The 27,839-nt window shown below is 39.3% G+C and overlaps 1 protein-coding gene across 1 annotated transcript in view; it reads left to right on the forward strand.

The window, feature by feature from the left end:
- The first annotated feature begins 4,680 nt into the window (after positions 1 to 4,680).
- WARS2 (tryptophanyl tRNA synthetase 2, mitochondrial) overlaps positions 4,681 to 27,839 on the forward strand; it is a 42,309-nt gene continuing 19,150 nt past the window's right edge. Inside the window, exons 1-2 of the mRNA XM_080344828.1 lie at positions 4,681 to 4,802; positions 27,211 to 27,468. Coding sequence (XP_080200954.1) covers positions 4,749 to 4,802; positions 27,211 to 27,468 — 312 coding nt within the window. The 5' untranslated portion in view covers positions 4,681 to 4,748. The remainder of the gene's footprint in view (positions 4,803 to 27,210; positions 27,469 to 27,839) is intronic.

Consider the following 27,839-nt stretch of genomic DNA (forward strand, 5'->3'; position numbering starts at 1 on the left):
TGATAACATGAAGTGGTCGGCTGGACTCTTTCCTGTGCTTTTTGTTTGCTTGTTGCAACTTCTCCTCCTACTGCGCATTCTTCAGATCCCACCCTTCCTGGTCTCTCTCTTTGCCTTCTCTAGACTTTGCCTAAATCTCCCTTTCCTGCTCTTTCATTCAGGTAGTACCTTGCTGATGACAGCAGTAACATGGGAGTCACAATATTTACATGGTAATTTCTGCAAATTAATTTATCACGCCATGTGTCGTAGACTCTTTGATCTGTGTCCATTTTGTGTGCTTAGACTATGAGCTGTTTGGAACAGTGGCAGTCACCTGGTGTGTGCTTGAGCAAAGCATGGCACAGAGGGATCCTGGTTTAGACAGTTTTAGACAGTACCTGAGCAATACTGTAGCAAATAACAAAATCAATTTTAATTGCAATTACCCCTCCTCCAAGCTACATTAAAAAGGCATGATCTCAGAAATTGAGAAATGAGAGCATCAACTCTGTGATTTGATTTCCATTTGATTCCCTCCCTTTTCCTGTATAAATATTATGATAGCTATAGCTATATGATAGCTATATGATTGCACACTATTTTTCTGCCAGGGTCTTGCTTCATTAATTATTGTTCATTTAAAAATTTTTTTTTAATTCAAAATAGTATCCTAAAATTTTCTTACCATAAGATTTTTCTGTCATAAACCATCAAGTAAACAGAAAATCACTTATTTCCTTCTACGTCATTATTTCTCACTTTTATCAGAGAATGTGACTTATTCTAGAGTATTAGTGAAATTATTTTGACAATGCTGACTTGAATACCTCTTACTCTGTTTTAAAGATGGGAGCTAAAGCATACATACATTAGGCATAAAAGATAAATTTTATGTGTTAAATTAATAGTCATAGGTCCTAATATTTTAGGTTGTTTCATGTTTTTAGCATATAGTACGTTAGAAGCATAGTAGAAAAAAATAGCCTTTAGCTAGGAGTGCACAGAATTTCTGCAAATCTGCCATACATTTTCAGGTGAGCAACACAAAATGTTTTAGTACCTATGATTTTTGACAGTGGTAAGGAATAAAGCTGGGGTTTCAAAATTTATTCCACTCCTGTAACCACTCTTCCTTTTTACAATCTGTTGCCACACCCACCAAACAACTTCTAATTTCTATATTAAATAAGACAAAGAGGCTGTGCATAAAATCTCTCTACACATCCCTAATTAATTAATTCTCTGGACCCCATTCACACTGTAGACCAGCCAAGAATGGGTCCTGTGTAAAGCACGGACTCTTAAAGCCTTCATGAAAATAGAAGCTTTGTGGGCTGTAGCCCAGCTAGAGAAGTCTTTCTACCTTGAAAAAAAGAACCACACACTCTCCATTCTGGTCCTAGCACTATTCTGCATTTTCACTAATCATTTACTTGAGCATATGCCTAAGTCTTCTCTTAAATAATTTTATAGCTATTATCTGTAGTTTTTTTCCTTGATTTTTCAATATGTCTTTTTAAACATGGAAACCCAAAGTGGACTTCGCATTTACTGTCTGGTACTAAAGATCACTTAGTTGACCATTTCAGCAACACATCTACACTATCAAAGAGAGCTGATTTTCCGACACAAACTCTAGATCTTTTGCAGAATCACTGTGTCCTGAGAGGCACACACTCATCTGAAAGATATGGTCTAGAACTCTTGTTTCTAAGTCAACAGTCAGTTTGGCAGTATTAAAAATGGAGAATTGCACTAGTGATATTTTGACTGAGTTCTGTTTCATCTTCGCCTGTTGGTGCTATTTTCATAATTTGGGCTCAGTAACAAATTCTGCACATCTCAACAGCCTTGAATGGATTCACAATGCGTGTAGGGGCAATATGGGTAGGGGAAAAGTGTCCAGGAATCACACATGTGAAAGGTCAGAAGAGTTTTGGCAGCAGTGTGAGATTTCAGAGGACAATAAATATGAGCAGTGAATCTTTCTCCTCCCCTAACTGGGCCATCTCTCAGGATGCAAGCTGTCTTGTCTTCTCTGAGATTCTCAAAGCCAAACTATTCCTCTTCTCACCGTCCTCACACATTCACACTAGTCTCCCTCACTGCCTGCACCACGAATACCTTGTGCTTATTCTTCCACTCCTGCTAGATTTCTGTCATATTAGTGGGCTCCTCTTGTGTTGAAGAGCTATTCTAAGTATTGTGTTGGTTTTATTCTTTTTGTTCAGCTTGAGTTTGGGTTCAATAAAGACTACAAAGTAATAATTTGGGCCCAGTTCTGGTTAACTAAAAACAAACAAAAAACCAAAACCAAACACAAATTTAAGTTTTTACTTTGGTTCCAACTTGATTTTAAAACATACTTTGTTTTATTACACTCCTATTATCAGAGTGGTATGAGTGATTCACCCTATTTTTAGTATTATTTACATGTCTGTCAATATTTGTGTCAGGGCCACATTCCAACATAAATTAGTCAGTAACTATTTCCAAATTACTGGTAACCGTATTCCATTTATTAACTCAAACTCTAATAACCTTGAAAATGAACACTAAGACTTTTTAAGTAGCATTAACTATACCTTCATTCTTCAGTCTTTTAACACTGAATCCTACATAGATTTTTCTTCGTCATTTTGCCTGAAACCAATGTCTGACTTACCTATTTATAATAACATCATAACATTTATATTTAGTAGATGTTGAAAGCTTTCTCCTTGATAATTACATACTGGAAAAGCATTTGGCTTTAAATTCTTTACGACTGAAAAATTGCCTTAACATTTCCTTATCGCATTATCTCAATTTTCTTTACAACTTTTTGAAGATAAGCTTATACCCCATTTGCCACTTCAGCATCCCCCTCTTTATCAAGTTAGTTTATGACAGCTCTACCTGCTCCAATTAATCTCCAACACAGAACAATTCTAGTTGTGAGACAGAGGCCAAGGCATCTGTGCATCCCTCCCACTATCAGGCTTGTTGACTAACACTCCACTCAAAGCATGTCTTCAGCCTCACGTTACGGGAGCAGCCACAGGCTCTTGTCTAATATTTTTTGGGCTTAGGACCAGAAAATCTAAAAAAATATCACCTGGATTTTCCATTTTTCAGCTTCTTCTCTGATATCTCCTATAATTCAAGCAGCTCCATGCGATTTTTCCTAGTTATGTTCTCAAAAATGGATGACACATTTTTGCTGAAGCATAACACTGAACAAAAATGTCAGACAAAGGTGACTATTACACAGATTTCAGCTCAAACTATAAGCAATATCTATAGTGATAATGCAAAGAACTGAAAACATATATATGCACAATTTCTGCATCAAGTTAAAGATTTTATTGACTGTGCAAAGCAGATGTTTTACAGTTTGTATTACAGTAGAGTCTGGGGAACTAAATGAAGATTAGGCTCCAAGGTAGTAAGCACTGTAGAGGCACAATTTTAAAATGTAAAAATTGTTATTAACCAATGCAAAGTGCAAATAAACAAACAATTATATAAACTTAAGAGTATTTTTAGCCATGAAAATTACTTCATGATTTCACAGTTAGGAACATTCTATGGTAATATCCTCAGTGATGGGGTTTGGACTAATCTTGCTTGGTACTGAGTTTGCAACTGGAAATAATCACCCTTAAGCTATCTAGTGCCACTGATAACAGAACTACAACTGCACCATCTTTCCTGATAGCTGGTCTGTTTTCCCAAATTCTGAAGAAGCAGGTTCCCACAGTCTCTGCCCCAGATGTTTCCAGCCCTGCAGATGAGACACAGTTCACATCCTCTGAACGTTGGTAACAAACATCCTGTGGCTTCCCAGACTAGGAATTGAACTTGGTAAAAGTTAACTGGGGAGAAACCCTTCCCACAAGAGACATCATGAAGGGTTGGGATAGAACAGCAGTGTCAAACTCATTTTCACCAGGGGCCACATCAGCCTCAAGGTTGCCTTCAAAGGGCCAAATGTAATTTTAGGACTGTATAAATGTAACTACTCCCACCCCTGAGATAGAACATTTGCAAGAGCATGTTAAGTCTCATTTATAATTTCAGTGTTACTTATTTTTTTGACTCTGTTATCTAGCAAACCAGGAGCAACACAGGCACAACGACTGGATTTGGGGTTGCATAGTGCCAGAGATGAAAGATTATGAGAGCTGCTTTGGCTGTATCATTAGGGACAAAGCAGGGCAGATTTGGGGCAGAGAGAGGTTTTCTGTGGGGATTTACTTTAGTTTGACAGGAGACCTGACACGTGCAGAGGCAAGTGTATTCGAGCAGGGGCCCAGTCTGTGGACCTCTGGCAGAAAAGGTGTCACAGCCATGGTGAGCCAGCCTCAGGGGAGCAGGGGTCAGGGAGCCCTCAAAGGTTGTCAGGGGCAGCGGGAACACACTGCTGAGAGGGGCACTTTCAAGGGCAACCTGCAGATGAGGCAGGACACATTAAAGAGAGGAGAGGACGCACTGGCGTTCGCAGCACGCGCAAGACAGGCCTGCCAGGCCCCAGCAACCGCCGACTCGCAACCGCCACCAGCGCCGCGCGCCCCAACCGCCCTCCTCAGTGCGCGACTGTCACGTGATAGCTCCCCCCACTTCCACACCCCCACCCCGGCAGGCCGCGCCCTCAAGCTGCCACTCCGGGTCTGCGCGTGCGCATTCTGGGCTCCGACGACTGCGCTGCTGAGCGCATGTGCTGACCCTTCCGGGTTTCCACCCTGATTCCCTTCCCCCCCACAACCACCCTTCCCGCCTTTGCCATGGCGACACCGAGTGGCCTGATCCGGGCCCTGCACCGCGGGACCCTCGGCCAGGTAACCGGCCTGGAACACCTCCTCCGTCCCGGGGGGACGCGGGATCGCCTCACGATGTGCTCCAGGCTTGGCTGAGCCCCGCGCTGCAAGCGAGGCCTTCCCGAGCGTCAGCCCGCCCCGAGTGCAGCGGGCCAGCTCCGCGCATGCGCATTGGGGAGACCAGGGCGGTCGCGGAGGGCGGGGCCGTGGCGGGCGCCGTGACCTGCTGACGGTTCTCGCCTGTCGGGCCGTGCACGCGGTTTGCCTGCCGGTTGTCTCTGGCGCCTCTTAGCTGCGGGGCTTTTGCGCCACGGGGCAGGCGGGGTGTAGGGGCAGGGCGGAGTGGGAGGCCTGAGCCGGCAGGTGAGGTGTGAGCGTGCAGTGGTTGCCTTCGCCGGCCTGGTCGGTGTCCTGGTGGTCGTTTGAGTGCTGAGGTACCACTGGGTGTTATTCAGATTTTCATTATTAGCCTTTAGTTTTCCCCAGATCATTATGTTCCCACATTAAATGTACCTACAGGCTTCAAACTCCTGGCTTCTCCACCACGAAGAAAGAAAATATATATATATATATTTATATATATATAGGTATGTGAACATTAGTTAAAGGCTGTATGTCAACCCTTGGCACTTCAGTGAGATGTAGTGGTTTAATTGGCTTAATGCATTGTAGATTTTCATTGTAACCGTAAGGAACTGCAGCTTGCCTTTCCTGCTCCTCTTCCCCCATTCTATTACAAAATTGAAATAAAGGAGCAGTTGATTGCATTCATCACGTTTGGGAACGTACCCTCAGCAGTCAGCCAAGTCAGGTAGGAATATATGTGTTTGTAGGCAACTTGCTTCATAAAATTTTCTGTCTATAAATTATTTGCCTTACCAATTTATGTAGCTTGTCATCTTGTTTTAAAATGAGTGGAAGAATAATTTACTAAAAAAACCTGACAATATACTAATGTTGCATCAATTTAGTCAATATTTGTTTCTCTTAGCTAAACAATTGGCTTTTTAACGAAAATCATGCTCACCTTCATATATGATCCAAATCCTGAATGCTATGCTGTATTTCTATACTTCATCCAGAATGGGTGTCAGGGTAGATATCTCATGTTGCTTGTGAGAAGAAATAGGATAATTAGAAGACCAAAAATGACTTTCAGTTTCTTGGTGTTATCCATGTTATGTGTGACCTTGCAGCAACTGTATTCTACCAGTTGCCCTCAACCACAGAGTTGCTATTCTGAGAATTTCAAGCTAAACCATACACAAATAACCAAAAGCAGGTGTGTTAAGGTTAAATTAATGCATATTTCAGTTACTTATGAAGATAGCTAATATCATACAAATTACCTGGATTCTGCCTTTCCTATTGAGGAGGTAGAATGGGAGGGAAAAAAGGAGAACTTGTTATCCCCTATGAAACTTTCATAATCGATATTTTATTTAGTAATTATGTGCTTCCTACTAAGTGTTACTGTGAGGCAGAACTAAGGTTTCTGTGCTCACTTTTTGTTTCATAATTCATTTGTGTACAATACTACTCTGAATTTTAATCATACAGAAGACCTACAGGGGCTTATTGTGGCATACTCAGTAAGCTTGTTGAGTGCTTCCATTCGTTTAGGTGCTTTGATTTCATTGCACTTATATGTACCTAAATCTTCCTATGTTTTTGACACTTAAACTTTGAACAGTTACACTGTTCCTGTAATACATTTGCCAAAGCAAATGACATGCAGATCTTGCACAGATGTTTCAAACCACTCTTTATTTTTAGAAAAAAAGAACGGCAAAGTTCCTTGAAAAATATTGGAAAGGTTTATATATGCTTATCTTTCATGGTGGCTCTTGGGGATCCATTCAGTATCCTAGCGGATACTTTCCCCTGCCCTCATTCCTCTAGCAAAGGATTCTGGTTTATCCTGCATCACAGAGAAATCTGCCCTAAGTAGACTTGGCTCTGTTAAATCTTTATATTTGCTCTGACATGAACTTCTTTGCCAGCTCTGAGTTGCCTGTCAGATCGAGATTACTCATTGGGTGCTTTGTCACTTGGTTATTGTTACTTGATGTTCTTTAGATGTAATGGATCTAAGAATGTACATCCTCACTGTTATTCTTCAAATGTTTGAATTTGAAAAACAAGAAGCCCAAAGTTAGTGTTGGTTATGTAAATTCATACTGCCTGCCCCGAAATAACAGTAGTAATTTAAGTTGTTTCTCTAGTTTTAAATTTGCAAGTCCAATATGCTGTGGGCTTTTGTCGCTTTTCTTTCTCACTCTAAGTGCCTTCTTATGTCTGACTGGAAAGAATTGCACTGGAATTGAAGTGGTACTTCAGTGCTTCTCTAAAAGAATTGAAGAAAAAACTGTTTTCCTAATTTATGCTGTTCCTTTTGCAGACTCAACTTCAGAGTATTTCAACTATTATGGCAGACAGCTTGGAACAGCTCGTGTATTTACTATGTGCTAATGAGGAATATTCAGATTTCAAGCTAGAAATCTGTTTATCTTAAAGCTTGAGCAGTGTATGTCTACTGGCACCCTAACATTTTTTATGTTTAAGCATTTCATAATGCAGCCACAGTTATTAGGAGATATAATTTCTGTGGTTTCAGCTTTGTTTCACTGTAGGGCAAAGTTCATTGTTATGCTGGATTTATCATGCTGTGGAAAAGTTCTTCTATACTATTTGTTTTACTTAGTTCTGAGATGCAACTAGAATATGTAGGCATAATATATGTGGTTAAGAAGAAAGTAATACTTTGTTAGAGAGATTAATTGTATTTTGGCTATCTTGGCTTTTAAGAGCTTATTTTCAGATTCTTTGATTTATTATTCAGTGGTCTCTAAGCCAGGATTATAGAAAGCCATTTCATCAAATCTGTTTCTTTGATAAGACACACTTAAAAATGGCAGCTACCAGGTACTCCAGGGAATTACAGATAAAATTCTGAGAAATCCAGCTATGGCATAACCTGTCAGTAGGGAAATTTAATCTAAGGTGAGTCAGTCAGCTGTTGGTATATGACCTGATAAAATATGAATTAGGCTTAGTCCTGTCAGCAAAGCTCTAGACGTTCTTGCTACTAATGTAAGCATTCAGTCAAATCTTACTAAATCAGGCCTCACATTGGGTCTGTCAGTCAGTGAATTTCATGGGTTAGCTGTTACATCAGTTATCTTCAACTGATAATCTCTCTGTAGTCTCACTGTTGCAAAGCCAAATAATTTAAGATCAGAAGTGGTCAGTGGTCGAATCCCAGCCTGTGCGAGCTTTCTTTTCTCTAGTTCAGACCTTCATTTTTAACCACAGCAGCTGCTGCTGCGAAAGTCCAGGGAAGTGAATAATGACAGGGACTGTTTGTGCTCTGAGTGAAAAAAATCATATCTATCAGCACTACTAACAATGCCAGTGACTAACTGCAGAGCATTTCTGTACTGGTGTGTACTCAAGCTTTCCGATAGGCTATCTCCTTTTCTCCTCTGTACTCCATAATGGCCCTCTAATTTGTTCAAAGAGGAGCCTAGTCAGCATTGCACATACCCCCTTCAGGCTCTGACCTGCATAGCTCCTTCTACATAGTATGTTTGAGATATACCAGAAGATATTTTACTATCTTTGATGTTACCCAAGTGATGAAAAATTTTTCTCTTCTAGTAGGAAAGTAGTTCTCACTGTTACAGTTATTGTAACAGTACTGTAATACCTGTATTGCTTTTCTTCCTGAGAACATCTTTTAAAGAAAACATGAACCTCTCGTTTTGCTGCCTTTTCTCTTTTTTCCCTTTTTGGTAGGTAAGCCTTCCCTGGCCTTCACATATGATGTATTGTGATGACTGTATTGTTGTTGCACAGCTGTACATTTTGATGTCCTACAACTTTCATCTCTTGACAATTTTGACAAGGGTCTGATGGATTCTCTTTCAGTTTTATGTGATGCAGAACTCAATCTTCTAGCCACAAGGGTTGGTATTTTTAAACACAAAATACTTTCCTTTTTGTGCTAGAATTTGGTCATTTTTTTTCTGGCACTCAAAGTTAGATTTGCTGTAATGAAACTCAGGACAGTGACTCTAGCAGGCACTGTTTGGGTCATAAAAAGCGAAGACTGGTTTGAGTTCCAAAGTCTCAAGGATGCTGCTTCTACCTCTATGTGAGTGGTGCACAGAATTAGTCATCTCTGGTGAATATTTAGTCAGGACCATTGCAAGTACGAGACCTTCAAATCCAAGGAATCTTAGCCAGCGTGTTGCTAATCTCAGCAGCTCATTTAGGAATGTTCCTGTTTCTTTACCTTAGTTAATATCTGAAAAATGCCATAGGGTAGATCCTTGTAGGTGTTGTTTCTCTAGCTTGCTTTACGGGTTGTGACCAAAGATTGTGCTAAAATCAAGATGCATTTACTGTGTCTTCCTCTACTGTGACAGCCTACTGGGTCTTGAGGCCAAAGTTAGACTAGTCTGGTATGTTTTGCTCTTAACAAACCCATGTTTGCTGTTGTTTTCCTCTAGTTATCTTCTAGGGAATTGCAAAAGATGTTTATTGTTCACTGAGAATTGATGCTAAGCAGACTACCTCCCAGACTGCTCTTCTTTTTGGAGACAGGGATGACATTTGTCCTTTTTTGGTCTTCTGATACTTTGCTAGGCCGCTGTGAACCTCAATTATTCTGGCCACTATTCTCCGTATTTTAAGAAGATATCTTCAGACTGGTTGGCTCTGATTAAATTTGATTCATTTTTTTTTATGAAGTATTGTTCTTTCTGTATTCAGGCCACCTGATCACTCCATTGTTACTGTGCTTGTCATGTTAGTGACTGGTCATGTTTCATATTTTTTAATGAAGATAGCTGTGAAAAAGGCAGTTAGATAAAAATTGAAGTGTTGTTGTGGAGGAGACCATTAAAATACTTTTTCCCAGATTGCAAATTTAATCTCGAAAATTTTTAGCTATAGTTACCGTATGGGTTCCAGAGAAAGGAAGTAACTGAAATTAACAGGCCTTAATCCTTAAAGATTTCAGATGGTAGTTAAAACTAGAGCGGGAGAGAGAGCTCAAATATTAATATCATTCAGATATGTTATGAACAAAATGCAAACAATTAAAAGCATCCGTGTTCCCATCTTGAATTTGTTGCTGTCACATAGGGGTCAGTTTGTTAACCATCAATTAAATTAGTCCCCAGCTGCATGTAACAAGCTACACACATACACAGAGTACTGCAGCAGGTCAACTTCAGGACAGCCTTCAAGGCAGTCCTGTGCTGAGATTGATAGGTAAGTGGGTAGTTTAAGTGCCTGCCTTGGATTTATGATTGTGGCCGTCCTCAGTGTAGCATACCTTTCTTCTAAAGAGCATGAAGGTTGGAGGTGGTAAAGTGCTTTTGACTGAGAAAGAGGCTGGAAATACAAATACTGGTTTGACAGCAAAGACCCATCCTATTTCCTGGTATCCAGTATGGGGTCCTTCAGTATGTTGTAATCTACAGGACCCTTAGGAAAGATCTAAGTTACTTGAGAAATGCTTTCCAAGTATGTGTAGCATCTATGTGAATTGAAGTGTAGAAGTTGGTACCTTTTTAAAAATTTCATGTTTTCCTATTTTCCTGAATTTTAATGTTTTTGACTCTTGCTGGGCACAGATACTAACAGTTATTTGGTTATCCAGTTCCTCCTGAAATCAAATGGATTTAGCAACATGTTCCAGCTTTTGGATTAAACTTATAGTGTCTCCTAGCCACACTGGAATGGAAGTAATTTGATTTTATTTTAATCACTAAATAATTTATGTTTAGTCCTTTAGGGAAACTGGTTTATCTTTTAGATGAAGCATTGGAGGTGTTCTTTAAGTCAGAGTGAAATCATTGACTTGTATATTATTTTCAGAGCTGAAGGGAAGTTAGTATGCAGTGAGAATATGCATTTCTCAGGTCTTCACTGGATTTGGGAGAACTACGATTGCCACACAGAAATTAGATCTTCCAGTTGTAGAGACACTTCTCCTAAACTGCCTTGCTTAATGCCTTGTTTCTAGTGGATTTTGGCCACTGTTGTAGCTGCACAGGAGAGAGCCCCCATTGAAGACAGAAATGAAGGATCTTTGAGGCGTGAACGGGTCCTATTCATTTCCATAATGGAGTTCTAACAATAAAGTCTGGCAAACGTAGATTGTTTTAGCAGGAAACAGCCCTTTATTCCAGCGTCTTGGCAGGGCTTGGGTAGAGTCCCACCATTCTTTCTCCTGCTGGCCCTTGCTTGGAGTTTCTTGGCTGATCCTGTTTCTTCTCTGAAGGGACTTCTGGTTTTATTAACTTGTTTTTGTACAGTGAACTTAATGAAAGATGCTACTCTGGCAGTCCTGGATGTTGAAGTTTTGTGTAAATTTCTCTGGTGCATATGTTGGACAAACATATTGTGAATTGTACAGTCTGTAGTGGATCACCTCTGCCTCTAGACTGTAGACTGGGGGTCTTGTTTTAGTGCTGTTTCATTGTCAGATAGAATTTTCATTTACTAATACAGCAAGTACTATTCTAGACATTCAACAATTACTTTTTCCATGACACAACTTGTGGTTTATGCTAGGACTCCAGGGTTAGAAGAACAAACATTTTGTGGAGTTGACTCAAATTACAGTAGGATCAGAAGTTGAAGTGAAGAAAACCCTTAAACATTAAGTCAGTTAAGTCACTGTAGATCACATATGTTTTGAGCTCTGCTCAGTTTGTAAGTAGTGAATTGAAATTGTTTTCCTTTTGGCCATTTGATCCCTTGACTTTTGTTAACTGTAACAATAACATTCTTGGAGTTCCAAATGCAAACAAATCACATAGCAGATTTTATCATTTTCTGTTGTATCAGGCAAATCTATACATTCACTGGACAGGATTAAATACATTTTTGTGGCCAGAGATGTCCACTTTGAGACTGTACTGAAGTTCTTCCTGCGAGGGAAAGGAAATACATATATATTTGAATATATGTATACACACATGCAAAAATATACAATGAATTCTTATTCATTCTTATGCTGAAATGTGATGATTGCTACCAGAAATGAAATGTCTGCTTCTATTTTTTACTTCAAGATGTTTGAATTGCACTAGGGCTTGCTTCCACTTCTTGGAGGTGGCAGAAGTAATGGAAAGGTGAAGTTTACCTCATTGCTTCAGTAATGTCTGTACAATATCTAAATGAAGAATTAGTGTTGTGTGGAGGGAGCACTAACAGGGATTTTCTCAATTTTCATGGTATAGCACATAGGTCATGTTATGAACTACTACCACAATGCTGATTGTCTCTACATAACCAGGCAGATAAAACTCTGCTATGCTTCCTTTATATTTAGATGGCACTTTCATAACTGTATAGACTAGGAAATGTTTTTGCTCCACTTACTTTGTTTATAGATAAGGGGTTTGGAGCTTTACAGTACACATTAGAAAGTGAATTAAGTGCTTCTCATTGATTTTTCAAAGTGGGGTAAGCCCATCTAGTTCACCCAGATTGGTGGGTGTCAATATTTAAGTTCCTGTGCAGAAAGATCCCAGGCTTAGGTAGTGATAAGTTTCATTTTGAGGCTCAGAGCTCCTGTATAACTATTCTAATTCCCAGAAGTATTCAGAAGCTAAAGTGAGATGAAATTCCTCCCACTCTGACAGATGGAATATTTGTGGTTTTGAATCCCATCAGTGCAATCTTCTCATTGTCGTTTCTGGTCACATACATCAGTGACAGTCAAATAGTATACCTTGGTCTTCATAGCCTCCTCCTCACAATCTGGATGCTGAACTATTAATCTCATCTGAAAGGTTGTTGGCCAGCATTCCAAAAAAACCCAAAACAAAACCAAACACCAAACAAACAAAACAAAACAAAAAACACAAACAAACAAACCACAAACACTTCCCCAGGCTCATATTTTTTTTTTTATTTTGCCCAGGTGCACGGTTCTGACTTTGGAATCTGCCACCGTAGCTGTGTCTTGGAAATGGTATAGCAACATTTCCATGTTAATAAAAAACTCCAGGCTTCCTGATGATCTCACCAAAGATTCACATAGCAACTATTTCTGTCACTTGCTTTCACACTTGTACATACTCTAATATCCCTGTCCTTTGGCACGGAGATTGCAAAATGGCCTGTTTTGAGCTTACCCAACAGGAGGAACAGTTCCTTTCAGGGATTCTGCCTTAATCCTAGGTCTCATGGGCTTTCACTTTTCTGCTTACCAGCATTGTTTTTTACATTAACAACACCAAAGAAATAGGGGAAGTACAAACTTTTGATGACAGAAGCACATTATGCTATCTTTCCTAAATATAATCTTTTTATAGCCACATCAAAGTTTCTTTCATAGGTGGTCTTTGACTTCTACTTGAATTGGGTTATCCATTTGCAAATATTTTTCTTGAAATCACATACTTGCCAAGACGTGGAAAGACTTTACTTGATAGGCATCCATGGGGTGCTTCCCTTTTGCGTGGAAGAACAAAACAGTTTCAAACATTTCAAAGCTTCCTTGTTGCTTATGTAAGGTGAACAAGGGGTCCAGCTCTCTGAATTCCTGACTGAATCTCATTTTGCCTCTCTGCTGGCAACAAATTAGCCTATGTAATTGCTGCCACCAAGAATGAGTATGTATTCTACTCTTCATACACTTCCACTGTTTTGGTTTGGTTTGTTTCTGGAAGACATCCGCATTTGATATCTTTGCAGAATTAAAGCAATGTCAGCACTTTGCATGTTCATCAAGGATTAAGCCAGGTCAGAACGGCCAAAGCTGCTATCACTCCCTTCAGTGGGACATTTTTACAGTTGGCCGTGCAACATTGATTGTAAATCTCTAGGAGAATACTAGCCAGTCCTCAAAGAAACATGAAGTATTACACATCTCTGGGATACCTGCACTACAGGCAGTCAGCTTCTTTTACACTGATGTACTCCAACTGGTACATCCAAATTGAGAGTTGGTAATTTGCCTGGTTTCCTGGGGACCAGTTTGAATAATACAGGTAAGTTAAGTTAGAAAAGAGATCTCATTTTTATAACAAAGCAGTGAGTGTCACACACGAACTAGAGAACTTTTCATTTGATGTTTTTTGGCTTAAGGTGTGTAATAAGCAGGACTGTGACTTGGGTGGCTTGTGCTGTGGCCATTCTAGTTGCACAGGTAATGTTCTATAAACTTCTACATTCTCTAGGTCTCAAATATGATAACCCTTCATTGTACTGCCACAAATACTTGCCTGTATTGCTTTTGGTTTACATTCCTTAGATGGTAGTAACCAAGCGGCATACTTTTTTAAGCAGCATTTTATTGTGCTAGTGACTGAAAATGCTGGTGCACATTTTATATCAGTACTACAAGAAGTTCCTCTCATGTAAGCCAAAAATTTGCTCTGTATACAGAAGATTTCATCAGTTGTCAATCCAGTCTGCTTGTTCAATGGACATACAGACACTACACTCATCCTGTTTTCAACCCAACTGTCGAGGGTTTAGATTGCGGGGTGACAATAAAACCCTGGCAGATGTATTGTTAACCTCCTCTCCCCCCCATTTCCCCCTTTTGCCCCTCACTCTACCCCCTTCCCACTAAGGACAGGCGATTGTGAGGGAAAGAAGGACAGAGAGAAGAGAGTTGGAAAAATTAACAATGTTTTACTAAGGCTACTAATAAGAATAGAGAAAATAATACAAAATATACAAAACCAATCTTGAAAGTCTCAGCAACTGCAGAGCCGGCAACCAAAGTCCTGGATTAGACTCTGCAGCCAACCGGAGCTGGATTCAGTCTCTCACTAGGCCTCAGTTCGCAGGGACGACTAGCAAGGTCCTCTCCTAATGTCGGCCATAAGCAGAAGGGAAAAGGCAAAAGGGATGAGATCCTCATGATCTCCCACTTTTATATGAAGTATTCACGTGAATGGAATGTTATACACAGTTGGTCAGTTTCTTGGTCACCGGTTGCTCGTCCATCTATGCTTATCAATAAGTTTGCATTCCATTGCTAGGTTTACCAAAACATGTGTCTGGTTCTTCAGAAAAATGCAGCTAATATGAAGGCTTTAGCTGACAAGCAAAATCACTAAAAGAGAAACTTGTTTTTAACAAAGCCGGGACACCAACCTTGGATGAAATTCCTTAGAAAGAGAATATAGCTTTTGTTAACCATTTACTTTTTGTGGTCAGTGCTTGTATCTAAACTAGGGCATCCAAATGAGCTTCTGTGCCCGTGGACACAGGAATGTGCCTTAGCTACATCCTATTGGAGGGCAAGACCTGGCCACAAATGAACACCTCTGTGTTTGTCCTCCTTATCCACTCCTCATCTTTTGTTTGTCCTTTCTGTGGAAACAGCCCAGTCTTGTGATTTCAGGACCAACTTGCACTGATAAATACAATTTAAATGTAGTCTATGAGTATTGTCTGTCTTCAGAAAATGTTTTTTAAATTCTGTAGAAGTCCCCAATACAACTATGATTATGACATCTAAAATATTTAAGTTGATAGAATTCTCTCTTCAGCATAGACAAGAAGGATCAGCTGTAGCAGTTTTTTTGTGTATGTGTGCACCATTAGGGAATTTACTGAGACTTACAAGTCCTAAGGCCTCTCAACAGCCATCAGGTGATTTTAAAACTTTCCTTTTCACCTGAGATGAATTTCAGGCAGTGACCACAAGGTGAAAGTTTTTGAACAGCTGTGTTAATTTTGGCCCCATGTAAAATGAAGCCAACTTTTCCTTGTTACAGGAAATTGCCAAATAAAATAATGGAGAGGAAGTGAACTACTCTTTGAGTTTCTAGGACAATATTCTGAAGAAATGTAGTAATTCCAAACAAAAAATATTTTTTAAAAAACTTCCCTCTAGATGTAAGTTGATAGTCTTTGTTTATATCCCATAGGGCAATCTGTGGTAGCAAGCAAACTCCTTACTTGAAGAAAATATATTAAAAAAAAATAATAAACTCTCTTTCAGCTAGAGGTCAGAGAAGGAGCGAGAGCGATCAGATGTTATTCAGAGATTTGGATACTACTGTGATCAAAACCATAAAACTTATCTAATTTCTCTGGAAGGGAAGTATTTAGTTGTAAGAGCATTCTTCAGCTTTTGTTTTGCTTTAAGATTGTGACGTTTTGGGTCCTTAAAATGGTTTCACCTATTAACTTAAAATCACATCAGCATTTCATGTATAAAATAACCTATATTTATAATGAAGAAATACAGGATGTTTCAAAAAGCTGGATGCAATTTCCAAGTAATTTCAATTTGAAACTGGGTCCATCTTTTTTAAATACCCTGTACAATACACTTCTCTTTATATTTTGAGAGTAGCACCTGTAGCTTGTAGCAAAGTGAGTGCTAATTCTTCACTTGTTGCTATCAGTTTTATTGTATTGAAGCAGTATACATGTCTGAATGTGAGTATATACCAGTTTACAAGTGATAAATGTTAACCTATATTTCACATCTTTTGACAACATGGCATGTTTTTTCAAAGCATGTCAGTGTTCAGCTGCTACCCATGTAAAGGCCTCAATTAATAATTTTTGTTAAATGCAGGTAGAAATACTTGAACCTTGAAATGCCACAAGATCTAGCCCATCTAAATAGAATTCTAATTTCTTTTCCATCCTCTTTGTTCATTGCACTTCGACCTTAAGCATTCCTCTATAGGATCAGAGGCTCAGACATCTAGAAGAGACCCAACTAGAGATGACCTAGGGCTTCGCCTGGCCCAAAATAAAAATTAACTGACCCTACATCTTTATCAACACATCTCTCACATATATATATATATAGAGAGAGAGAGAAAGAACCTCTCTAAGCACTCTTCTGATAAGTGCTGCTTTGTTTTCTTTTCTGTCCAGTTCTACCCTCCCAGTCTATAATACTATGTTCTACGTGCTGTTTCTCTAGCTTGTGGGAAACTGAGGTAATAGCAGAACTTAATGAAAATCAGGGTATAACCTTCAGTACTTCTCCATTCTCTTAATAGCATCTGTTCTGCTATAGAAGGCTGTTAGAGTGGTCTGACATTACTAGTCCTTGAGAAATACTGCTGTCTGCTGTTTATAGCTGTAATTTCTTCTTAGTTCTTTTTTTATTCCTGCATTTTTCCAAGAATTGAAGTTAAGCTGACTCATACAGAGTAACTCCACTTAGGTGAGGTCCCAGAGTGGAGCATAAGGTTCCCTGCTTTCCCTTGCTCGCTGCTGCACTGTGTGCTTTCTGTCAGCCCACAGGACTGCATCTGGATCAGGAGGAAGGCAGACCTGGTGGAGTGCTTTGGGGAGCTGTTTGCATAAGGCATCTGTGCTCTCAAATTTTAATTGTTTGGTTGCTGCTGGTTCAGCCACATTGTTCAATGAATGATAACAAGATCTTCTATGGATTTGAGTCTTAGGGGTGTTTTCCACAGTGTAATAAGCCTATGTCTCCACTCTACATTTCCCTTGTGCCACCTTCTCAAGCAACGCCTACAGTACTGTAACTGTCACATTTTCAGCTTCTAACATTGTGTGCATCTTTTAATGGATTTGGAGGCAGCATGTACTGAGCTGGCCTGACCTTCATGCCTTGCCCAGCTGGCCAGAATGTTCCTGCTGATGGTTCAGCACACTCAGCTCTTGCTGAAGCCTCCTGTCAGTGAGGCACTAATTTGGCTTACCTCTTAGCAGCTTACTTGTGTGGTCATTGTAAGAACATAGTGTTACTGAGTCCTTTACCCTTTCACTGAGTCTGGGTTAAAAGGGTTGATACGACCTGCAGTTAATGCCTGTGGTTAGGTAGTTTGCTTGAAGAAGCTTTATGCCTTGGCTTAAAAAAATCAAAGTAAATGGTTTGAGAATAGTTAATGCAGAGTTAAGGCTGATATAGGCTGCTGCCTGTCTTGGACCATTTGAAACCATTAACTGCAGTTCTGTGTATGTCTTTAAAAACCAGGAGGTTCAGAAGTACTGTGTGTGTCAGCGTGTGTTGGGCTTTTGGGGTGTGCCTCAGCTTTGAACAGATGCCGTAGCATGCTGTCCTTGCAGCTGATGTGGGGAACTGTAGAGAGCACAGCCTAAAAAGGCTGTCAGGTTGTGTCCTTGCTACGGAAGACATCATGGTTTAGAATAAGATCACTCACTGCTGTTGGCTGCATGCACACCCTGTGCTTGTTTCCTTCACTGACTGCACAAACCCTTCCCACTCTGTGAAGTGTTATCTCCTCTTCATGTCCTAGGACCTCTGCAGAATATTTGAGCCAGCTCTTCACTTTTGTACACTGCTGAGTGCTTTAAAGTCCATTGGCCAGATTTTGTACAACCTGTTTCACTGGGTACAGGAGGGAAGGGTCTGTGGCTGCCTTGGGGCCAGAGGTACCTTCTGTTGTGTGGCGGTGTGAACTGTGGCAACCTGCTGTAGATAAGCCATGTGTCTGTCAGTACAGCTGTCACTAGCACATTGAGTGGCACGTGGAGCTCATAAAGGCAAATGAGAGAATACATTTGTGGGATGCAGCATACCACATGAAAGGATCCATTTGCTTAGTCATCTTTAACAAGGCAGCATGAGAGGGCAGCCTAACCCAGACGCAGTTGTACTGTGTTCTTTTGCTAGCCCCGGAGGGCAGAGTTAAATTTATAGGGTGGGGTTGGTATGTGCTGTAAATGTTTCTCCTTTAAATGTGTTTCTCATTTTAAATATAAATATTAAAATCTTACTTAAGTTTAAATATAAATGCATTTGACATTCAAGAAAGGGGTACCAGGCAGTGCTGTTTAAATCTTAATTTAGTTCAGTTTCTGAGCAATGAGTTAATCCTTTTTCAGAAGCTATTTATCTGAAAATTTGCTCTGGTCTAAATATCTTTCTTTCTAATTTAATGTTAGCTCTTTAATCCCTAATTTTAAGGATTGAGCATGCTGAAACTTCATTTGTACTTGATGAATTGGATGTATTGAATTACCAGATCAAGATAAACATGTTTTAAAGGTTTCTACTGCAGAGAAGTAATTGCTTAAAAAGCAATAATGAAGCAACTGTAGTACACAGACTGCTTCTATGTTTCCCTTTTCCTTCATATTTTTTTCTCTCGCTAATAATATTAACACTTAAATTATCCCAGTTATGCTTTAAAATTTATGCTTTAGCTGGTAAAATCAGACTCATCTGGTTTTCCTTCATTTTGCTGCTTAATAGCTGTCTAAAGACAGGTTTTGCTAAAGTAAGATTAACAGACGAGCATATCATTTTAGCAATGAGAGCTTTGAAGTTGCACAGTGTTAATGAGGGAAATTAAAAAAAAAAAAGTCATAGATACAAAAGATGCAGGAGTTGGGGACTTTTGTCAGCCAAAGAATTTCTTTTGTCTCTGAGGTTGAGGCAAGTTTTTGGGTTTAGTGGGTTTTTTCCTTCCCTTTTGGATTCCTGTTGGGAGGATCTTCATGTTTGAAATTTCAAGTATTCCATTTTGTGTTTTACTTGTGTCTGTGTTTGCTTAATGCTGCTTTTTCTTCCCTTTGACTTTCACATTTTCTTTTCCTCTGGTAAATTTGAACTTGCTTCAGTTTAGGACAACTAGGGCTAAGTGAACCGCCACAGATAAAATTATAGCAAGAAGAGCAAAGTCTGTGAATGATCCTTTGCTGTTTCCTGAGTCGTTCCAATCTCATTAATCAGTACTGGTGCTGTGGAAGCTGCGTGGTGTGTTATGTCGCCAGCACAGCAGCTTCTCCTTCCCTTTCCCCCACCCCCTGCGTGCCTACACAGTGGGGAAAACTAGAGAGGGAAGCCATCAATCTTTTCTGTCGTAGATGTCAGCAGTGATTCTTCTGCCGGCTTCCTGCTCTCTCTGTCATGCCCATCACCTGTGTTTAGAATTAGCTCTGATGCTGCAGATCTCACTCAGCTCTTCACCTGTTCTGCCCTGAATAAATAGCTGTTAAAATAAAGCAGAGCAGCTAAATGCTATAGCATGTGAATAGTAACCACCTCTGTGGGTTGTGGACTGATTTCTCTTGCAGCTGCTTTTGTACTGATGCTATTGTAATACTATAATAATTTTCCGTAATGATGAGGTTTTTAGGTCTAGAATCTCTTGCTTGTGTTTCAGCCCAAAGGTTAGTTTGCAAGCAAGTCTTTATTTAATGTAAAGATGAAAATATTTATTAGATACGTTATAGATAGAGGCATAAGCCTATCTTCCATCAGTTAGCTTGCTTTGGATAGCTTTATGAACAAAGTCTAAAGAAATTAATTAGTCTGAAGCCTTGTCCCTAGTTTCAGTTACTCAAAGAATACAATTAGCAAAAGACTCTTTGGGAGTCTTATACCTCTGTGTCTGGTTAGTGGGGGTCTTGAAAATGTAAGCGTCTGTCTTCCCCATCACTGGGTAGGTTGAGAAGCTGAGATGTACTGCTTCTGTACTCCTAGGGCAGGATTAATGTCATAATCTTGTTGTCTGTTGTGTGAAATAATGGATCTAACCCAGACTCTAACCAGCCCAACTTTTATGTATATTTTTATATAATTGTATAAATGTTTTCCTGTGCAGTGCTGAGAATTGTCTGTCAGCTTTCTCCTGCCTCCTTGACTGGATGCTAGCTTTTTCTATTTTCAAAACCCACTAAGATGAAAGTGTTTATGAGGCATAAGGGTTCCTTATAATTGTAGCTTGTCTGCTGTCATTTCAAGTGTATGATGGCAATATTTATGTAGAGTTATAAAGAAGAGAGGCTCTGAAAACTTAAGTCCTGTGAATGCTTTCACTTGATTTTATTTGTGTAATACCTTTGTGAATTGGAGAAAGTGTATCATGACTGATTATACTACATATTTGAGAAGCAGTTTTCTGTTGACCATGTGAGGAAAATACATGTATTCAACAGGTAAATAGTTGTATTAAATCCTCATAGAATTCATAAAGCTAAATATGAAAGGTACTAAGAATTGGCTAGTGACATGGGATGTTTTTATCTACATGGATCTTTTCAATGTGAATTCTCTGCACTTTCAGAGATTTGAATTGATTTCTTCTTTTGAATTAATACAATTGGAGGCTTCCCAAATCACTAGTTACCTCTCCAAACAGCTCTATTTTGTAGCCATGGTTTGTGTTTCAATATGATGAGAATGTCATGCTTGAGTTTGCGTGTTGCTTATCTGGGTCAATTTAAAAACAACAACAACAAATCTTCTGGTGAAGTCTTAAAAATCCTTTAAAAAAATAAAATTTAAATGAAGAAAGATAACTTCCTGTAGTTTTAAAGGAGGCAGAGGTGTCTTCTTATACTAATAAACAAAGGAGACTTACAATTTTAAATGTTGCAGATGTGGTGCTGAGCTAATGGAAGGAGTCCTGTAACTTTACGGTCAGTGATACAATTAAATGCTTTCAGCAGTTGGGTCATCTTCTGCTTTCCACTTGATTTTTAGTTTGTAAAAAGAATTCTAGATTATGGTTAGCTGTACGCTTCCATGCTTGTTTTTAAAGGAGCCTTGAACTCTTATTTTCCAGACTCTCTAATCTTTAATTTTTAAAACTTTTTGTCACAGATTTTTCTAAAATAACTACTAATATTTTAATTTCCATTTTTAAGCTTGTAAATGTTTCTCCTGAGTAGATTCTTATCTTTTAAAAAGATGTCTTGTAGCTATTGTGTTGTTTAGATATCAATTATATATGTATATGTAAGAGTAATATGGAGTCAAATTGTATGGATATCTAAATTAGAAGGTGTTAACAACGTAAATTTGAGTCGTCTGAAAGTCATGGAATGAAATAGAGAAACTTTATTGTGAAGCTTTTTCGTGAAACTTTTTCTACAGCTGCAGATGGTTTAAGGAGCATATGGCATCCTGCTCTGGAGGTTGCAAAAGGCTTTTAAACACAATTGGAAATGCAATATGTATGGCTACCAGCATCCAAAGAACTGCATAGCTACTTTTAGGATTTAGTGCTGCTGGGCTGTGGAACAGCTTGGAAGCTTTTCTGTGTGCTTTTTAACAGACAAAAGAATACTGTGTCTACTTTCTGAGGTGAACATTTTAACCCCTAAAATTGATTGTCCTCCAGGTTTCCTATAAATAGGGAAAGGTCTTGTTTCCTGATACAGAATGGCTGATCGTGCTTAATATGTGAAAATAGTTTGGCCCACTAAGGGTAAAACAACAACAAACAAAAAACACATACACACAAAAGAAACAAAACTGAATCTCAGTCTAAGGTAGCTCTATTTTTTGTCCTCCCTTTGAAGATTTTTTTGCTTTGGTAGATTGTTGTGAATATAAGTTTAAGAGAGTTTGCATGTTTCTTTTAAAGATTCATTGGTCTTCGAGTCAGTCTGCCCATTTCATTAATAACATGAGAAAGCTGTGTATTATCTGTATATTTCCCTATATGACTGAACAGCATCAAGTTGACTTTACTAATATTCTTTCACAAAATTCTTTCAGTTAGATGAGCATGCTGCTAACACCTTCTTTCCTTTAAAAATAAGGCTGTTTGTGATAGTCTTTAGGAAGCATGCAGATAGGATTTCCTTAATTCTAGCAACTTTGGTGTGTTCTCCAGTTCTGGCACATTTGTCTCATGAGCAGGGAATGAATGTGGGTTTGACTTCCAAGTTGAGGCCTTGACAATTGTAGCTTTCCTTACTGCAGGTGTGGCATATGAGAAAAGCACTGCTTGGGTCCAGGAGAGCAGCATTGGATTTTGGAAGCTATCATCTTTTCCAGTATATTCTTTTGTATTGAAAATGGATGTGATCATATGTAGGTTGTTGGAGACAGAATCTAGCCATCCTGCTCTGGGACAAGAATGTAATACTTATTATTTGAAAACATTTGGATGTTGACCATTTTTCAGTATAAGGACCAGCAGTTGTTCATCTCATCATGAAAAAGGAGGTTAGGTAAGGGAACACTTAAATCTTCACGGTTTTGAGCCAAGCTTCATTTGGAAATGCTGCTGAGAAATGCAACATGGTGTTTGGAATAGCCATGCAGAAGTCTTGTTGAGAGAAAACAAATAATGGATGTTAAAACATCTGTCAGATTTCACTCCTGTTAAGAGCATGGCGATTAACATGCAGCAGTACTAGTGTAGGTGCACACACCACACAGAGTTAAACATACGAACAGCAGGCTCACACTGTGCTTACTACAGATGTCTGAATGAGTGAGTGCCTGTGGGCTGGAGCTGCATGTCTTGTGGCTTTCACTCTGCTCCATTGGGAAGTCTTCACTCCTTTTGTTTTTATCCCTTTCCAACTCCAGTACTTTTGAGCACACAGATCCCATCCCCTGACCTAAGAGCTCCATTGAAGTGCATTCCAGCCCTATGATTTCATGGTACCCGGCAGAACTCCCCTGCCACGCTGCTATGCTGCCCGCCGCTTCTCATGGAGTGAACAAACAGGGAACATAAACTCTTTCCAAAGGAGCAATGTTCTCTGTGTATTTTTAGTGCTAGAAATCCAAAATTAATTTAAGGGTGTTTTGTGGGGGCTTTTTTTAATATAGACTTCCGCTAACACAATGGAATATTTCATACAACGCTATTTGCTGTAACATCTCATGCTTCATGTTGTTAAATGGCATCAAAGGAGTTAAAGATGAAAGACTCCTAGTCAACTGGTCCCTCAGCTGGGAGTCTGTGTGGTTTGTTCTTTGTAATGTATTTGCTAGTGCTTTACTCAGGTCCAGCCTAGCTCAGTTTTCATTATTGGATTTACTCGTTTCTGCAAATTCCATGCTTAGGTTAAGTAATCACTGAGCTTAGACTCAGTATAATACTGCTACTGTTTGTTTCTCCTGTTTAACTTGGTATTTATTGCCCATATACTGAACTAACCTTTCATAAGTAGTTGTTTACCATTTGAATGTGCAAGCACCATTAAAGATGCCACATTTGCTTTCACAGGTACACTCTTTACTGGATAGACAGAGGTCTTTGTTATCTCTTTATATGAAACTGTGTCCATTTTACATTGTACTTGCATGTTTTCTTTCCAACATGTAGTGTGTCACCAGTTGCTAACTTATACAGTGTTACAATAAACCTATTTTTAATTAGCTTCATTGATACCCTTAAACATTTGGAGTTAGTACAGAATTTTATCTGTAGTGTATGTTGAAACACTGATACTTTGTATTTTCTTGGTGAAAAGTGTCCTCAAACTACCTACTTAAACGTCTCTGTTGCATTTGTACCATCTGAGTGCATGATTCTCAAATTAGGGGATATAATTTTACCAGTACATCAGATATGTTCATAGTGACTTAATCTACAGTGATCTGGGAAGGGGAAAAGGCGGATAATGAACATGTTGTGGGACACATATGAAGCAGAGGCTGCAGCTGCAAGGGAATGGAGTATGCATGACTTGGAGACCCACAAGGTTTGTAGGCAGAACCATTCTCCACAGGCTCAGGGTGCCAGTTCTTTTCGGGTCAAGGTATTGGCACGTAAGCTGATCTATGCTGACAGCACAGAGATTCCTGCTTTCTGGTATAACAGACAGTTATCCCAGAGGGTAGAGTTCTTTCTGTACTGAAGTAGCACTAACTCAGGGTCCCAGGGACGAGAACTAATAACATCAGAGGACATTTCAGGTAGTGCTGTCTTTGTCTAGACTGCAACTGAAAGATGTGCAAGTTTCTGCATCATGCTTTAACACGGTCATCCTAACATTCTTTATTTGATGCACATCCATAGTGGATTTCTAGAACACCATAAAATTTCTTAGCTATTCTCACAGTGCAGGTAGGAAACATATTTAATATGAAGTTGCTGCAGTAAGGCAGTAATAGCTTCCTTACTGTATGGCATTCTCTGTGCTTCCTTACTGTCTTGATGTACCATTCTGAAGCTCTTCTGGGAAGCACAAGATGGGGAACCACAAGTGGAGGAAGAAGAGAATACAGTAACATGAGAGGAATTAAACTATCTAATAAGAAAATGGAGAGTAGGGCTATAAGAAGCTATAGCTTATATAGAAAATAGCAATTAAACAGGCATATAAATGGGCAATGGAAAGCAGGAAGCACTAGAAGGAGAAGTAATTGTGGGAAGGAGCATCAGGATTTGGACTGAGTGACGGGAGGCTGGGGGTAGAGAAAATGTGCTCTGAAAAACAACCAGCTGTTCTGGGATCCCCGTAGGGCCAGAACATCATCTTAGTGATCATATATTTATAGCCTGTTTTCTTCTTGAGCTCTTATTCTCTTGGTGAAGAGCAGGAACATGGAAAGCAGAAGACAAATACTATGCCTGTGAAGTACCTGTTGCATTGGCTAGCAACAGCTCTACACTATTAATAATAGAGGGACAGCTTTGAAGCCTAGTGGACCCCAAATTTCTACAAGGCTTAATTTAATTTATGTATGTTGGGATTCTGTATGCCTTCTTTTCTAGGTGGGCACCTGGCCCTTCTCAGTGTTAACAAATAAACTGGCTGCCATCCTTGGGCCATGTAGTAGCTTAATGGGAGGTGAGGGGCTTCTGCAAGTGGTGATGAGTGCTCTAATGCATATTCCCAGAAAAATAAGGAATCAAATGTCGAACAAGGAACTGAGTAGCACAATTCCATTTTTATGTAATGGAGAAAAAGGTCATGTTTGGTCAAGGACATGTAACACAAGAACTGGAAGTTAGAATTGCTGTTGGAGGAAATCGTGTGCTTTTCATTGCAGAGACTACCTTGGAGCTCCTGTGCTGAAGGTTCTCCAAGAGCACTTAGAAACTGACTCAAGAATATACCTTAAAGTTAAGCAGATGTTTGGGATGGGGTGAGAGGGTTACCACCTGGACTTAAATGTGTAGGCATTTATGTGAGCAATAAAAATTAGCATGCTACTAGCCCAAACCTGCTCTTGTCACTGCAAACACTTAAACATTGGATAAGAAAACTGTCTTGATCTGAAAAAGAGGCTTACTTTGAAAGCAAAGAGAATTTTTCAGCAAGTTGTGAAGGAAATGGGCTAGGCTCTTCTGAGCTATAGATTATGTAAAAAAGACAAGAAAAAAAAAATCAGTCCTACTCTGGTTGGAAACACTTTCTCATTGATTTTTCTTGAGTCCGAGTAAAAATTAATTAAGTCAATTTGAAGTTCTTTTTCTTTTTAATAGTTAAAAATAATGGTTCTTGGCCTAGACTTTTGGTGCAATTTTATGTGGTTTCATGATTGTATGGCTTTTTTTTTTTTCTCCGCCATACATTTTTAAGAGATTCGCAGAACTGCAGACGAACTATGTCAGTAAATAAATTCTCTCTACTTTGTTATAGACGTTGCTTATAAAATTTAGCAGGAAAAAAAATGTCATGCAGCCAGAGGCATAATGAAGTTGATGTTCCTGCTGCACAACAGAGTCTAAAGGTTTGTATTGTGCAGCTTTGTGACTGGGACTCCCTGCTGAGGTTGGTGGGACCCTCATTTATAAGTTGAGCAGTCTTGCATGCTATTACAACTTGGCACATAACAAGCGTTTTCACATAAAACATTGCTGAGTTACTTTCTGAATATGGTGGAATTCTTTGGAAAGGTCGGGGAGGTAATTGATCATATGCTGACAGCTTGGGGCAGTGAGAAAATGGTCAGATGGAGGGCTGGGATGCAAGAAAACAAACTTTCCAAGATGGTAACTGTCACTTAGCCAAGCTATACACACTTTAAGCTTTTTAATCTTTGCTTAAAACCTCAGCTTCTTACTCATTTTTTGCTGCTTCTCTGTGAACTCTGTTAAGATTTTGACATTTTACTGGTACTGATGCATCCACAGTATTCCAGGTGTGATCTTGAACTATAACAGGACTTCTTTGTAGAGCCCTTTCAGAAACTCTACTGCTGCCAAGATGGGTACTTTCAGAACTTCGATAATCTCTTTCATAATTCTTTGGCCTTTGGGTCAAGGACTAGGTTTCTTTCAAGAACAGCTCAAAATGTTCTTTCCAGCTAGAAAAATAAGACTTCAATGTTCATGGGAGTTAAGATGGCAATCTACTGGGACATCACGTATGTTTACAACAAAAATGTTTTAATTTCTCTGTGCTGTGATCCTAAGTTTCTGTATCAGAGTGGATAATATGCTAAAGAGAAACATACAGCTTCAGCACAAAAAGGATGAAAGAATCTACCACTTGGTTTCTAAGATCTAGTTTTCAGTGTTCTTGTTTACAGCTATGTCTGTTTGCATATGCAGTCTTACAGCTTAGAATTATGGTAGTTGTCAGTCTCTCTGCAGGAAGACTGAGTATTTTGACTGACTTACTGTAGTTATTTTTAGTCAATCCTGAGGTCATGTATACATTAATATATTAGCAGGAGAAGACAAGAGACAGGTGTAAGTGAGGCTTTATTAATGACTTTAAAATGTAAAAGAATCTGTCAAAAAAAAATGCATGTGTTAATTTTACCAATGCTTTGTGACAGAGTGTGGTCGTGGATCGAATTTTCTCTGGTATTCAGCCGACTGGGACACCTCATCTGGGTAACTACCTCGGAGCCATTCAGAACTGGGTGAATCTGCAGGAAGAGTGCAGCTCTGTGCTGTATAGCATTATGGATATGCACTCTCTCACCATGCCCAAAGAGCCAGCTGTCCTGCGCCAGAACATACTGGACACCACTGCTGCCGTCCTTGCCTGTGGTATTGACCCAAAGAAGTGTTTCCTGTTCCGACAGTCACTGGTTAGTGCTCCTGTTACGTTAGATCTGTTTCTCATGAAGTGGCTTTCCAGACACGCTAATGAATGGGCATAGCATTACTGAACTCTTTTATCATCTTTGTGTCAGTGGTCCTAGAAAATGTTAGCAGTGTTGGATTTCAAACTTACCCCTTCCTGCTGTTTTGAAGTGGCTGAAATCATGATTGAGAAGTTCATTTAGGGATAAGTACATTTTATATTTCCGAAACAGAGCTAGAAGCTTGTGCAGGTTATAAGTAATATACCAAAAAGACCTGTTAGGAGAGTGTTAATTTAGCTCAGTAAGTGTCACTTTAGTCACAAAAGGTTAACTCATAAAGGCATAAGCACAGCCTGTGTTACCATAAAGGCAAG

Source organism: Nesoenas mayeri (genome assembly GCF_963082525.1).
Source record: "Nesoenas mayeri genome assembly, chromosome: 1".
In the NCBI taxonomy this organism is placed as follows: domain Eukaryota; kingdom Metazoa; phylum Chordata; class Aves; order Columbiformes; family Columbidae; genus Nesoenas; species Nesoenas mayeri.